Source organism: Sciurus vulgaris, assembly GCF_902686455.1.
Source record: "Sciurus vulgaris genome assembly, chromosome: X".
NCBI lineage: Eukaryota > Metazoa > Chordata > Mammalia > Rodentia > Sciuridae > Sciurus > Sciurus vulgaris.
The window spans coordinates 46,814,913-46,831,239 of NC_136471.1; the positions used below are offsets into that span (position 1 = coordinate 46,814,913).

General features: G+C 34.2%; 1 protein-coding gene across 1 annotated transcript in view; it reads right to left on the reverse strand.

Moving 5' to 3' along the window:
* Positions 1-284: 284 nt before the first annotated feature.
* FAM199X (family with sequence similarity 199, X-linked) overlaps positions 285-16,327 on the reverse strand; it is a 37,841-nt gene continuing 21,798 nt past the window's right edge. The window contains exons 3-6 of the mRNA XM_079124968.1: positions 11,089-11,238; positions 10,656-10,817; positions 8,984-9,250; positions 285-7,690 (exon numbers count right to left, since the gene is read on the reverse strand). Coding sequence (XP_078981094.1) covers positions 7,520-7,690; positions 8,984-9,250; positions 10,656-10,817; positions 11,089-11,238 — 750 coding nt within the window. The 3' untranslated portion in view covers positions 285-7,519. The remainder of the gene's footprint in view (positions 7,691-8,983; positions 9,251-10,655; positions 10,818-11,088; positions 11,239-16,327) is intronic.

The following is a 16,327-nucleotide window of genomic DNA, read 5'->3' on the forward strand; positions in this document are numbered from 1 at the left end:
AAGCTATTAACTTTCAACTTTTATTTAGTTTTATTTCATTTAAATAGCCACATGTGGGGTTGGGGTTGTGGCTCAGCAATACAACACTTGCCTAGCATATGTGAGGCACTGGGTTCAATCCTTAGCACCACATAAAAATAAATAAATAAAATAAAGGTATTGTGTCCACCTACAACTAAAAACTATATTTAAAATAAATAAATAAATAAATAGCCACATGCAGCTAGTGGCTACAGTAGAGACAGTATGCTCTCAAGTACATAAAAGAAACACACATACTCAAATTTCACTTAATACCTAACTCACATTTATTAAAATTTGAAAAATACAGAAAAGCATGAATAAGACTGGCTTCATTAAACAAGCTTAATTAACTTACCTTTGACTAATAAATGAAAGTACTTAATACCACAAAAGGAATTTTGAGAATAAGGTCTATGCCAACCTCTGAAATTAAAAACAAAGGAAAAGCAGCTAGGACGTTTTCCAAAGGAGAGAGCAATCATAGAACTCCCTCTAGTGGCAAGAGATAAAGTTGCTGCTGAAAAGCTGAACTGCTCCTGTTTGTATACATAAAACTGTTCACAGGGATTTCTTTTATAAAATCATAACGTAAAAAGATTTAGAGTGACATATAAGGAAAACAGATGATTTTTGTAGACAAAATAAGGCCTAATTTTCACTTATTAACAATGCTAATTTCTCTCTTGAAATCTAGTATCTTCAGAAAAAAAAATATTTTGCCAATGACATTTGGGAAACTGGGCTCTAACCAGAGAGCTAAAAGAAAGAGCAATTTTTTTCTGCTGGTCAGTGTTCTAGGATTGAACATAAAAGGAACTGATTCAGAAGTATAAAGTGGTAACCAGCAGTGGGGTTTGTAAAAACTCAGACATCAAAAGAAACAATAAAATGATATTATTACAAGAGTTCTTAATAAATGAAACATTTTTCATTCTGATATTCAGTTCAAAGGACAGCTCTGCCACATAGCCAGTTTTAATTACAACCACACATACTCATTTAGACTTAACTACTGAATTACTTTCAAGTACAAGAAGGAACTCAAAATAGAAATGACTTGTTAGAACTATTGTTATTTTTTCACACAGCTTCAGGAAAAACAGGCTTTATATACACTGTAGTAAGTACAGAATGTACAGAAGACAGTTATATATACAAAAGTGCATTAATACATTTAGCAGGAATACAGGAAAAATAAATCCTGGTTAACAACTGATACATTACAGTATTTAAGACTACTTGAAGATTCTCCAAACCAGTCAACTTCCTACTTGCTTTGGTTATGATATTGATGCTACATAACTAATCTTTGAAACTAAAAACAAACACCAAAAAAACTCCTCAAACAATCTGAAATACTTAACCATTTGTGAAATGTCTTACATAGTGTTGATTGTTAGTATCTTTTGACAAGAATTCTATTAATTCCCAACACAAAGATTTAGAATGTCTAATATTTCTATCTAAATTAGGAAATATCAAATAGGAAATTAAATGAATTCACTACAGGAACAGAGATTATCTGCTCCATTTTTAAAAGTCTCAGCTAGATAAACTAACTCCAAAGTTTCATTTTACAATAGGTTGCCTACTGTAAGAGCAAGTAGCTCCACAAAACAAGTCATGGCTTCAGGCCACTGTTCCTTAGAACAATCCAGAAGAGTAAGTATTAACTTGTCATTTATACATATTACTTGTACAACTACCTTTACATAGTCAAAATGTATATGCGTAATTAAGCAATTCAACCTTTTTTCACCTCCATCCCTCACCACAAAAAAGAACACAGATTTCCACAGGTTCCATTGACCACAAAAATGTAACAGAATAAACTTGACAACAAAGAAGTACTACAAATTCAGCAAAGACCAAACCAGACCAATCCAGTTTTTCTGAGTTCCTCATGAATGTCAAATTAAAATTTAATTTACCATTATTTGATCTAGGTTAAGACACTAATAACCTTAATTAAAAATAATTGGAAGAGGAGCTGAAAATAATTTTAATATTTTAAAAATGAGAATACAATTTTAGTGAGTCAACGCAGGTCTTTGAATATACCATGCAAATTCCTTACTCTTAATACCCAATTACAAGAATTTTCAGAGTTCTTTCTAAGCCTTTTGGAATAAGTTATTTACTTTTCAAAGAAATAATGACAGGTAGCAGATAGACATGAGCAGTAGGAACATTAAGCTAAGGGGATAATTCTATAGACTGGGCATACTGTGTTGGCCTACCCACATGCTTTCTTTTAAAAAGCAATTTACCTAAGGCCACTCAGGCCCTACCCTGGCTTAAGGCAATAGGATGTGTTGCAATCTATTATCTGTAGTTATTCTCAGGCATGAGCAAATTAAGACTCCTCCCTGCCTAAAAGAACACAAATTACCCTGAAGTGGAGCCTTTGTAACCCTATACACACCAAAATTCCCATGAATGAGGAAGATAGAATAATTAAAAGCAAAGCCCATCCACTCTGAAATCTGTTTAAATTTTTTTAAAAATCAAGTTCCAACTAGAACTGGTTAGGTGGACCAAAGTGACCAGAGTTGCCTTCAGACCTTTAGCATATGATTTTAATTTCATTACAATAGTAAAGGTACCTGAGGGTAAGATCCTGTGAAGTAGGGACTTAAAATCTGATGCAATCCTACTATCAGTCAAAAAGTTGAGACCCCCCTCTCTTCCTCCCTCTTGAGAGTGTTTTTGTTTTTTTGTTTTTTTGTTTTTTTCTAAAAAACTCTGCTATACTTTTACGACTTTTCATGCCTTGCCTGGAATTTTCTCCTGCAAGAACACAAAAGCCAAGAAACACAACATGACCCCAGAACATGGCTGGTAACATTAAGACTTAAATATTCTAAGGAGTATGTTCTAGATACTATGCTTGGAGGTGCTTAGCTCAAAAGTATCTCTGATTGTACTTACCCACTTAACCTAATTTCAGTTTTAAGAAAAAAATTTATCAGACTTAAAACTAATCTGAAGTTTCCACAGTACATATGTATACAAATCTATTTCCTAATAAATAAATTTAATCTTTTCATGATTAAATTTAGTTGTAATTTAGACATGTTGAATATCATTGTACTCAATGTCAACATAATTATTTAATGTAACTAGGAATTTTACTATCAACTGTTCCAAAATAAGAATGGACAGAAGTATTCCCCCATCAATGCCAAATAAGATAGAAGTGCTAAAAAGGTTAATTTGTTAAAGTATTATGTTGTTTGGATATGAGTTATTCCCCAATAAGCTCATGGGATAGACAATGAAGAAACACTAAGAGGTAAAATGAGATTAGTTTGAGAGCTATAACCTCATCAGTGGATTAATCATTTTGATGATTTGATAATTTGAATGGATTACTAGGTGGTAACTGGCATGGCTGGAGGAAGTAGATCACTGAAGAGCATGCCCTTAGGGAATTATATTTTGTCCCTGGCTCTACTTCTGCTTTCCAGCTATCATGAGTTGAGCAGTTTTCCTTCACCATGTCCTTCTGCCATGATGTTCTGCCTCACCTCAGGCTCAGTAATGTAGCCAGCTGTCCATGGACTATGGACTGAGTCTCTGAAACTGTGGGCCCAAATTAAACTTTTCCTCCTTTAAGATGTCCTTGTCAGGTATTTTGGTCACAGAGATGAAAGGCAGGGCAGTATTCCAACTATGACACAAATGAATTCAAAGAATCCCTCAAGTTAAAAAGAGAATCAGCTTGCTATATACTATTGGCTCTTGAAATGCTTTTTTTCCTATATCTTGAATATTTTCTTTCCAGATAACTGCAAGTTACCTGGTTTAAAAAAGTATCCTGGCCTATGACTTTTCTCAGGGGAAAAAAAACAGAATACATTAAGTCATACCTCAGATAACCTTTAAAGTTTTCAATGATCTAACTGGGTAGAAAATCAAGTTACACAAATGAAATTTAAGATCTGAAGGATTTTGTTTTGTTTTATACTCTATCACTATATATTGGTTCAACTCAAAGGTTTTACTTACTGATATCCGAATACCATGGGCATTATATAAAATGAATTATCACATGATAATTTTTGGAGTTTGAAGAAGCCTGATAGTGACAAAAAGTACAGAGTTCACCACATTTTAAGGCACATGAGGCTAAAAGACTAAGCCATGAACAAAAAGTCTACAGAAGAACCCAAAACAAACAAGACTTCTATATTGTTTATATACTAACATTTTTGGCTTAAATATGAAGATATTTGACAAATTTTTACAATTTTTAAAGCTCATCAGAATCTGGATAACTTTATATAATAATTTCTTGTAATTTCAGTTTTCTGGGGATTTAGCATTTTCAAAAGCTAAATAAAATGAGACATCTACCCAATCTATCAAGAGATATAACTTTATTAAATCAGTTTCTGGGATTAATTCTGCAGTATCTTTTACCCAATGGTCAGAGAAACTGAACTAAACTGTCACCATTCAACAAAATATGAGACAAGTCTCATGAAAAAGAAGTATTACTTTAAGTTTTTGTTGAGAAAGAATGAATTAGCCCTTTGCACCCCACTACACATTATAGCACACTGTCTTTCTTTAATTGGTTGCAAAACTGTAGAAAAATACATGCTGTTTTATTTAACTCAAGCTTCACACTTTTAAAAAGTTGCAGTAGGGACTGAAATACCATTACAAGATCTCTAATCAAAGGTCTCTGGAAAGTCTGTGGGAACTTTATCATGTATTCTGTTAGCAAGCTTTATTTTTAAAAAGGAAAATTATTTGCAGCAATGTCAGTTCTGTACAAATGAGAACCAACACTGGGACAAACAAGTCTTACATTTGTACTAATTGGTTACTAAGGGTTTATATTTAAGAAGGATAAATACTGAGTTGTATTTCTTTTAAATTGAACTCAGAGAGATAACAGATTGAATAAATATTTACTTATTCCAAGAAAGAGATCATTCAAACGTTAATTAGCCACATGCGGCATTAAAACAGATAAAAAGCATATCTTTTTGTGCTGGCTTCTTTTTTAGAGGGATAGAGAAAGACCCGGCAATCTTCCTCTTAGATTACAGGCAAGTTCAAGTTGTTTACTTTTTTTTCTTTTAACTGAAAGAAATATTTTCATTCTCTTCCAAATCAACTTTATGGGCTGGCTCTAATTTATAGTACTGTAAAGATAGTGCATCCAGATTTACACAAAATTTTATGACACATTTCTACAAACAATCAAAACTTTACAAACTTTAAAAATTCGCTTTGTGGCACTTTGGTAAATTTTTTTAATAGTGACTTAAGTTAAATCTAAGCTAATAAAACTATGTGATTGTTGGGAGAATAGAGGAATGGGTCTTAAAACTACATCATGACCCCGTTCAGGAATTTCTTTTAGTGACCACTGGGATTTTCTTTTACAGGTTACCACATGAAGTAAACAGTTTCCAAGTATGTGGCAGCTAAATGCTGCTCTACAGTCTCACAATGTGGCCTCTTTTCCTTAAACAATAGGTAAAGAGCAGGCAATAATTTTGTGGGATTTTGTTTTTGCTAAGAGCAGGTAGAGAATTCAGATGTATTTGCTCTTCTCTCCCTTTACTCTTCCTATACTTGGAAGGGAAAATAATGAGGTTGACCCTTTCCATCTTCTTCCAAGTAGTCTGGGGTCTTTCTCCAGCTCTCTGAGTCCTCTAAGCTGGGTAGGGGCACCAAAGAGGGAGTAAGAGGAAAGTCAGAAAGACACACATATGCTTTTATTGTAGTAAACTTTTACATTCTGACTTTAGCTGTGGTCTTCAAAAGGTCACTACTACTAAATTACAGACCTTGAAAAACTGCAATGTATTAATTTTTTCCTCAGTTTCAATTCTTTAACTTACAAGGAATCAAAATAAATCAAAATTTCAAAATAAGTGATTACAGCAAAGTTTAAGCCTTGTAACAACTGAGAATTAAGAATTTAATTTGATCTTTTTAAATGAGCTAATGTTAAAAAGAAGTAGAAATTCTATTAACCTCTGGACTCTGGAGTTTAAAAAAATATTGGTTATGATTCTTCCTACAGAATCAGGATTACCTCCTAAATGTTATTCACTATAAAAAGAAAATTATGAAAGTTGAAAAGCAGCTTGATTGTCAGTAGTATTAATTTCCATCTTCTTTAACCCATGTGCACACTCAAAGACATGTGTTAGAAGAAAAGGAATCACTCTATTTCTAAATTCACAATAAATTCTCTGTGAAAACATTTAAAGAATCTCCATGATTTCACATTTAAATTTAGAGTTCTATTAATAACCAACAAGCTAGGTGTTTTCTGTAACTCACTGATCTGTATACTTAAAGCAATTTATAGAGAAATTTAGCAGAACTCTAAAGCCTGTCATCAGTTAATTTTGAACATTAACCTGTTCACATGCCTGAAGCTTTTATACCAAATATTTAAAAATTAGAGCTGTGCTGGATGAACAATGATCTACAAAAAGAACTTGAGAAACAGAGAATGAGAAGGGGAAAGAGAGTGAGAGGAGAGAGATTTTCTATCTTTGAAACAATTTTGCAGCCCAAAATTTCAGAAAGCAATGGGAAAACAGAATCAGTTGCTTTGTTTAATTGCTTTCTCTATTTGCATACGAATCAACATAGCATTGAGTCTAAAATTTGGCTACTACTAACAATATATCCTCAGTAGTTATCATTTGCAGAAAGATTTCAATTTTATGTAAAGGGAAAAACAAAAACAAAAAATCTAACTGGAAAAAGATTAGGGCCTGTTTACACCTTTGAGTTAACAATGAGTGAAAACAAATAGAACTAAATCTAATGAAGGCACTATAGTAAACAGCAATCCACACTCTACACACACCCCTACCCTACCCCACTCCCACCTCAAGAAAGATTCCCACAAGAAATTGAGAATTATGCTATGGCCCTTTAGAAAAAGTAAACTAAGAAATCTTAACATTAAGAAGGGAACTGAGGGGCTAGGGATATGGCTCAGTGGTAGAGCACTTGCCTGGCATGCGTGAGGCCCTGGGTTCAATCCCAAGCACCACAAAAAGGGGAGGGGGACTGAATTATGATCTATACACAAGTACATAACAAACTACTTTTCAGCAGTACCGTGAAGTAAAATATCCTAAAAAGTACTAGTCTTGGAAAAAACCCACGTAACTACCATAAAGTTTAAATAGTCAAAACATTTGCTTAAACCAGTGGTTCTTAAATTAGAATGTGCATCAGAGTAGCCCTAGCACTGGTTGAAACACAATGCGGGACTACTCTCCGAGGGTTTTTGACTCACTGGGTCTGGAGTGGGACTCAGTATTAAGCAATCTTAACAATTCCTCAGGTGATGCTAAAGCAGGTCCTGGGACCACCCTCTGAGAATCACTGGCCTAAGTTACTAATGGTATATCAGCACAGCCCTAACCAAAATTTTGGTCAAGATGCATGTAAACCAATAAGGACAGAATAATGCTTAGAAAGAATGCTGATAAATTCATCCTTATTACATCAAAACATCAACATCTGCTTCATGGTCTTCCTCAGTCACTTTCAAGGACAACACTTCTTCATTAAGGAAGAGCCCACTGAGCCTCTCCTTCCGGGCCTGCCTCTGCTCCTTCAGCTGCCTCTTGCGGAAGGCCTTCTGCTGTAACTTCCGCTGCTTAGATCGTTTCTGTCAAAGTAAAAAGCTCTAGATCAGTAAGGTTTCATCTTGGCATATCCACCCCAAAGTGTTTTTTATTGACTAATATTCACTTTTCCAAATTTTAAGAGATGTTCAAATTCCTCTGTAGTATGATTCCTATGTTAATCAGTGAGCCACTGGCCTAGATTTGAAAATGATTCTTTAAGATTCTATTTTTATGGCATTTGAGCAGCAACTCTTCTAACTAGGAAGGGCTGATACTTCATCACTTGGGCTAGCTATGGATAACCAGACACTTACTTTTTTTAATCAAATTAAGATAACTGGTGTCAATGCATAATGAAAACAAAATTAATACTAGGGAACAATAATGAGTCCAGAATGTAGAAAACATTGTACAAATCTCTACTACTTATGCTTTTAAGGAGCCTTTCACCCAAAAGCACTAGCAATTTTTATAATGGCTGGGAAAGAATCATGCCTTTTTATATTAGGCAAATATCATCTTAAAAGCCCATTAGAACCCCAGTGAATTCTCCAATCTTCAATAATGGGGAACTAATGCCAAAAAGGAATGGCCACATATCAAGAGAAATCCCCTGGCAACCAACAAAGCTGGCTATGTTTCTGCTACTTTGTTAAGAACCAGGAAAGAAATCAGTGTGCATCTTTAAGTCACCACTGAGTTCCCAAAGAGTTAAAGAGATTCTCTTTTCATCTTTAAATTGGTTCTAGACTGTACCACTGCAAGAAACCAAACACTCCTGTTAAGTCACAGAACCATTCCACAAACACTTATACCTTCTGTTTTTTTAAAGTACCCAACAATATTATACAGAATTTTTTTCACTGGGAAAAGAGTAGACAGAAATTACAGAAGGCATCATTATGTTTTTAAATTAGCTAAGAAAGAACATTCAAGGTTAAAACATCAAGAAAACACTTTACATACACAAAAGACACACAACATTTTTAGGAGCTAATAGACAGCAACATCAGCAACATAGTGAGATTCGCTCAGTAGTGAGTTGCAGTCAATATTGCAATCTTGAGAATTACTCAGTATTTTCCATTAATATCTTACTTAAGACAGACACAAAAATCAGATAAAATTGAATGCAAATGATTGTGGGTCAAAAGAGTACTTCAAAGCACTCAGCCTCAAGTGCTCTGTTTGACAGCAGAGCATCCTGCGAACAAGCTTAAAACCAAAACCCACAGGCATCTAGATAGACAAATTTCACTGTTCAAGAAGTTTAAATGAAGAAGGACTATTGTTAATATTGAAAGGTAAAGTTTTGTATTGATTAGACATTTTACTTTTGAATCCCGAATCCGCTCTGCTGCACTTGCAGACAGGTTGCTGTCACTGTGTGCTCGACTCATGTTGGCACTGGAGTTTGAAGCAGAGTTTCCAACACTGGACCCACTGCTGCTTGCAGAACTGACCATGCTGGCACTGCTGCTGCTGGCGCTGGCACTGGCACCGCTCACTCCACTAGTGCTTGCACAACTAAAGTTGCTTCTCTTCCAGGCCTCTCTTGCAGGCCGCTGGCGAGGGCTATGCTCCTTGATATAGTTTCTGACCTTGAGACATTAGGGTGAAAACTTGGTTAGTGTTATACCATGATGGTTGACTGTCAACATGCTGGAGGAAAAAAACCACATTGTCCTTAATCCAAAAAACTGTCAAAAGTGTTACAAATGTATAAATAAGGTAGAACAGAAGAGCAATGGCAATCTCTAAATTTAAAACAATTACCAAAAAAATTTACCATGTTCGAAACTCTACAAAACGTATTATGGGGGCTGGGGAGGTAGCTCAGCTGGTAGAGTGCTTGCCTCAAAAGCACAAGGCCCTGAGTTCGATCCCCAGTACCGTTAAAAAAAAAAAAAAAAAAAAAAAAAAAAAAGAAAACGTATTATGGACATAGACTTTCAGAACATAAATATATAATCAGTGACTGGAAGGCTAAAAGAAATCAAAACAAAGCACACTATATGTGATTAATCATTTGTAAAAGTCTCCACTTAAGATGACTTAATGATTGTATCCATGATTACGGTATTTATTCCTATACTTCAGCAATGGGCCAATGGTATCTGTCTTCAAATGCAAGGCATAAATTTAGCATAATAAAGAAAAATGGACTGGAATGTAGAAAATCATATTCTATGTTTATTGAGAGAAAAACTGAAATGACATAAAATTTTCAGAGATGATAAATGCAAAACAAACCAAAAGTAGAACATAAAAATACTAAGTATTCATTTACCCATATACTAGAGAAAAAGGGAGCAACAAATACTATAGTTAGAAGATACCAGAAATGTACATTTCAGAACAGCAGAGGGAATATTCATCAGATTTCACCCTAGTCAATTACTCCATGAGTCTACTCAAAGCCCTCACTCAGCTAATGTAAAGTATAGAGCTTCTTAATTAGTACTTTGATTCTGTCAATTCATCTTTTGTAAACTGAGTTTGAATAAATCTATACTTTAGCTCAACTACCTCTTATATGGTAAAATTGTTTCAAATCCTCTACAACTGAACTGCAGGTTCTAGATCCACATTGACCAGAAAAGCACATAAAACCTTTAAAAAGCATATGTTCTTCAATATTACCATAATTTCTTCTTTTATTTTCTTCTTCTTTTCTCTGTGGTGCTAGGAATGAACCCAAGTCCTTCATATGCTAGGCAAGCAAGTGCTCTACCACTGAGCTATATCCCTAGTCCCATCATCATTTTTTTAAGACCTTTGTTTTTTTATTTACTTTTATGTGGTGCTGAGGATTGAACTCAGTGCCTCACAGGCACTAGGCAAGTGATCTACCACTGAGCTACAACCCTAGTCCCCCCATCATCATTTTTTTTAATACAACAAATCACAACAGTAATTTCTCTATGTATATATGCATGATTATTCGATTCTATATTTTATAAGATGGTGGCATTTTGAATAGGCATATAATCTGTATTTACATACCTGCTTCAGCTTTTCATCTGTGAGACAGTTAAGTTCAATGATAAACTCACTGTCTGTAGGGGAGATTTGAGCAGAAGGATCAATGATTTTAATAATATCAAGTTGCTCCCGAAGGCCCATCTCAGTACTGACTTTACGGCTGAGATACTCAATATATTCCACCTATATGATGAAAAATTACAATAAACAATATCAATGCTAAAACCTCTGGTCCTTCATTATACCAATTATAATGTATCTTATGCATTATATTTGTATCCTATGTATTATACTATATCTTATGTATTACATTTGGTGCCCAAAAAACAGTCAAATCTCAAATTCAGATTCACTAAGCAATCCATATTTACCAAGTGGCTTTAAATAGGTAAGAAAATGGGCTTCACATATTCTCCACACATAGGCTTTCAATTAAGCAAGTCAACATTTTTACCTGTTCATCATTTGTCATTGCACTCCAAGGAAGTTCATCCAAATTCCGGTGCTTGTTTTTCTTTTTAGGAAGCAGGCAAGGTGAACTTGGAATACTGGGTATGACATCTGAAAGTACATCACTTCCACTGGCAATGTCACTCCCTGGTAACTTTATAAAAACAAAGAAGGCAGGAGATAGGGAAAGCAAGATTTTTAAAAACATATTTTGAATATCACAAATTTCATACATTGATTAAAATGTACTTTAACATACAAATACACCAATCAGAGAACATAAATTCAGATGTACACCTATTTTATACAGGGCAGCATAATCAGTATTCTCTTTACATATATTCACTTACTCAATAAAAGATGTTTTCCAAAAGGTTAAAATCATAGTCAAAACTTGTTAAAGTGCTACCTTAAGAGTTAATCATCACTAAGGAGCCAGGGGTGGTAGTGCAACCTGTAATCCCAGCGACTTGGGAGGCTGAGGCAGGAGGATCTCAAGTTCAAAGCCAACCTCAGCAATTTGGCAAGGCCCTAAACAACTTAAGTGAGAACCTGTCACAAAATAAAAAAAAAAATAATAAAAAGGGCTGGGGATATAGTTCAATATTTAAATGCCCCGGGTTCAATCCCTGGTACCCGCCCCCCCAATCACTAAAGGTTTTTAATTTAGAGGGCCATTGTTGCTGGGGCCCACACAGCAATAAATAAGAAGTACTGATCTTCACTATTGGGAGACCTGAGTGTTCTGTCACTAATTGGCATTTTGCCAGACACTGCTAGACATATTGTCAACAAAAAGACAAATAAATCATGGTTCTTGTCCTCAAGTCCATATTAACAACCTCAAGAAAATTTTAAAAATTCAAAATATGCTATTGGCATGAAGCAAGACACTTTAAAGACCAGAAGTACTAAAGAAAGAAAAATAGAAGACAAAGTGTAGACAAAGGAGAAATAAAAACAAGCCTAACACACAGAAAATCAAACCAGCCTAAAGTGAGACAAACAGCAAAAATACATACCATAATTTTATACTGCCTGTTAAAAGAAAGAGGGGATTTAATCTTTATATCTTTATTGATGTACATTTAAAAACAAAACTATGCATATTTAATGTATACAATTCCATGCATTTGGACACCACAATCTAGGTGATAAGCATATCCCTCACCTCTAAAGGTTAGAATGGATTTAAATAAATGTATTTAACATACACATCAAAGAAGAAATCATCTTCTGCTGAAGTAGCACATAACAATTTTCAAAGATGTTGCTGTCATGTTTACAAGGTACAAAACAGCACATATTTGTTGTTCTATAGCGTTTGCAACTATACCTGAATTCTGGGTGATTTCTCGGTTTTTGAAGTTACCCAGAGAAGAGCTACTTTAGTCACAAAAACTGTCACAATCATGTATTTGAACTCCCATTATACACACAACAATATAACAAGTACAGGAGATTCAAAGGAGTGTTAAGTCTTGGTCCTTAAACTAAAATGTTATACTCTACTTGGGAAGGTAATCCAATAACATCCACATATAATTATACAATTTAGCACAGGATGAATGCTAGGTCTGAGATGATACATCATTGATAGAAATACCTAGCAGTGGGTTGAGACTTAAGGATTGAAGTTTGGGAGAGTTGTGAGGGTTTTAAAGGCAGGCATTGCGGAGTAAATTATATAGAAGAGTGAGGCCACAAAAATGGGATCAATCACTATAATCATGATATTTAGAATGAAATTATCCCCATAAGTAGCTACTAGTCTTTTTTTTTTTTTTTTTTTTTTTGGTACAAGGGATTGAACTCAGGGGCACTGGACCACTGAGCCACATCCCCAGTCCTATTTTGTATTTTATTTAGAGACAGGGTCTCACTGAGTTGCTTAGTGCCTCGCTTTTTCTGAGGCTGGCTTTGAACTCGAGATCTTCCTGCCTTAGCCTCCCAAGCTGCTGGGATTACAAGTGTGTACCACCATGCCTGGCAGTAGCTACTAAGCTTAAAAACCATATTTTCACTATGACAATCATTTATTAATCCAAAAGTAGTATATAAGTAACTTCCAACAATTTGTATGACTTCTTGTAAAATCTCATTAACTAACACCGCTTGAATTGTTGACTCTCATCCCTAATGTTATCAAGTCAGTGCTATCAAAGGATGATTGCTGAATGCACACATGAAGATCATCTCTTTTCCCAACTTTACTGGCAAAAAAGAAAATACTCTGCTATTTTTTCATTGATTTCAAACTTCAAACCACAACATTAGGGCTGGGGTTGTGTCTCAGAGGTAGAGTGCTCACTTAGCAGGTGTTGAGGCACTGGGTTCGATCCTCAGCACCATGCAAATATAAATAAAGGTGACTGTGCCCATCTACAACTAAAAATAATTTTTTAAAATCACATTACATTAGAGATCTCTTTGAAGTCTTCAAAAAAATGGGCCCCTCCTTATCAAAATTAAAGGTCTCCCATATTTCAAGTTCCTTTGACAAAGAAAACAGAAAAAAAATCTCAAAATACCTATCCTTTCAAAATTTAAAAAATTTCTGATCTAAATCTTCAGAGAATATCTGCTAGGTGCCAGACTATATGCTAAGCACTTAAATTTGTATCTTTAGTTCTGTTTATGTGTTTGTTGGGGAGGAAGGTGATGAGGCATAAAAAGGTAATTAAATGTGCTTTATCCATTTTTTCCCTGAGAAAAGTAAAAAGATTCCAGAGTTGAAATCCTAACTCCACTGCTCATGAGAGGTATTGTCTTATGTAACTTAGTACACTTCTCCGAGTTGTAATCCTCAGTAAAATGTGGTTAATGCCATTGATCTTAATGGATAATTGAGAGTTTTAAATTAGATAACATGCCTTAGATACATAGATGATATTCAATAAAGAGATATAGTTTTAAAAACTTCTTCCATCTCTTATTGTAGTTTAAGGTAGCACCAATACTCAGGGAATACTATATGTTGTTAAAGTGACTAGGTTGAGTTTCACAAGGTGGTGTTTCAGAATGACAGAAGGGGAAAAGGAAATGGCATTTCAGGTTAAGAGACTAATTTAGTGAAATCACAGATGAAAATATAAAAGATGAGATGAAAAACAATATAATTAAAATCAATGTCAGGGATTTGAAAGCTGAAAATAAGAATCAGAAGATGTCAAATGACATGTAGAAGTCATGTGATGAAACTGGTCATTAGGTAAGATTAGTTAATAAGTACTATGTGGACAAAACAGTGAGAAAAGTTTGGAAATAGGATGCTCTTCTTATGATCAAGGCCTGGACTAAAGCAAAAACAAAGAAAAATGGGAACAAATAGGAAACATTTTTAATGAAAAACAAAACTGCTTGATAACTGAGCCATGAATAAGAAGTCAGATGTTCAGACTAGAAGAAAACCGGTAACATTTCAAGATCATCCAACCTACCCACAGTGAAATACTTAAAGGTTTCAATAGTTACAGGAAGAGAAGTAAAGCAATCTTACAGATCTTCTAGTCCAACACCCTCTTAAAAATAAGGAAAAATAATGTCCAGGAAGGAGCATACAACTAGTGGCAGAATTCAAAGTTGACACAAGTCCAGTGCTTTCAACTATGCCAGGCAGTCTTGCCTTGGATGCAGTTTGAAATGAGAGAAGAACTAAATTTGGGATATTGAGAGTCTGTGGTAATAATGGGAAAAGCACAAATATCCTTTGAACTGATAATAGTCATTTTTTACTATGTTCTAAGACATATCACAAAACAGAATTTATTTTTTTCCATGGAAACACTATAATTGGAAGTGGTATCATTGACCAAGGATTCAGCATCAAATAACAGGTTAGAATTAAATAATAAGGTCATCCAAGTGGAAATGTCATGTGCTCAGCTGTACATATGGGATTAGAGTAGCAGTTGTACAGCAGAATTAATTGCATGGGCTCCTGTATATTTATTAGACCAGCAATGTTTCATTTCATATCTGATAATATATTTCAGAATAAAAATGTTTAATGAGTCCTATCCTATATTTTTCAGGGATAATATTTGGTATATATATATATTATAATCAGTAATTGTGACACATAAGGAGAATTAAATCAAAGTTCTGCCATATTTTCTGAAGGATGCAGCAGAATTTTATGAGTAAGCTCATTTCTGTAACAGCTGATATGCAATTTCAGGTTGTACCTCTAGGTTTCAAGTGTGACAGCTGAATTACTCTTCAAATTTTCTAAACTCTCCTGCCCAACAATAGAAATAATTTTTCAAACTCTAAGACTAGTCAAATATATCTTTAATAAAGAAAGGACTGCAAGCAAAGCAAACAATCAGCAAAGCAAAATGCACTGATGCTACCGCAAATGTTAAGATCTGCTTCATTCTAAGGTTCAAATCTTGCTTTATCAAGAAGTTAGTATTTCTCTTCCTAGAGAATCTATGAAACATTTATATTTATTTTAGAAGCAACTGAAATAACTAATGTTAAAAGAAAGATTTAAACATGCAATTTTTATTCACAATGGAGGTAATATGAATTTTTAAACTATAGTAAATGGTTTTCACTTTACATTAATCTTAACATATAATTTGTAATTATCCTGTTTGACAATTTACTACTTATCATTATGAGGTCCCACAAAAATAAGACAGCATTTTAAACCTTTCAGCACATTTAAATAGTAAATATCCATGGTAACAGAGTACCCATACTCCAATTTCAGAAGTGGGAAAACACATTACTAAGGCAGTCCTGATTTTTGTTCCAATGTCGTAGCCACTAATGTGCATTAACTGTGAGTGGTTGTGGATGGATTTCCACTCTAATCACTCATGAAATGAGCAAAGAAATCAGCAATTAAAAATTTTAAAAGCCTGCCACATTGTATCATTATAGATGATAAGAACTCTAAATAAATCACATGAACTAAGCAGAAAAAATATTTCCCAGAATCATCAGGACTCTATCTGATTATACTTTATTAAAGAATACTTGCAGTACAGTTTTAAATGCAACATACACACTTAAAAATGAGACACTAAAGAGTAAAAAGGTACACACACAAATGATCACTGTTGTATTATTTGTAACAAAAAAATTGAAACAGAAGTCAACAAAACATTTTCACAAGTTCTGGCACATCTAAACAGCAGCAATATCAGACAGTCATTACAAAATGTATTATGAAGATCATGGAAAAGTTCATATGTTAAATAAGAAAATATTAAAAATTTTATCAAGAAGGA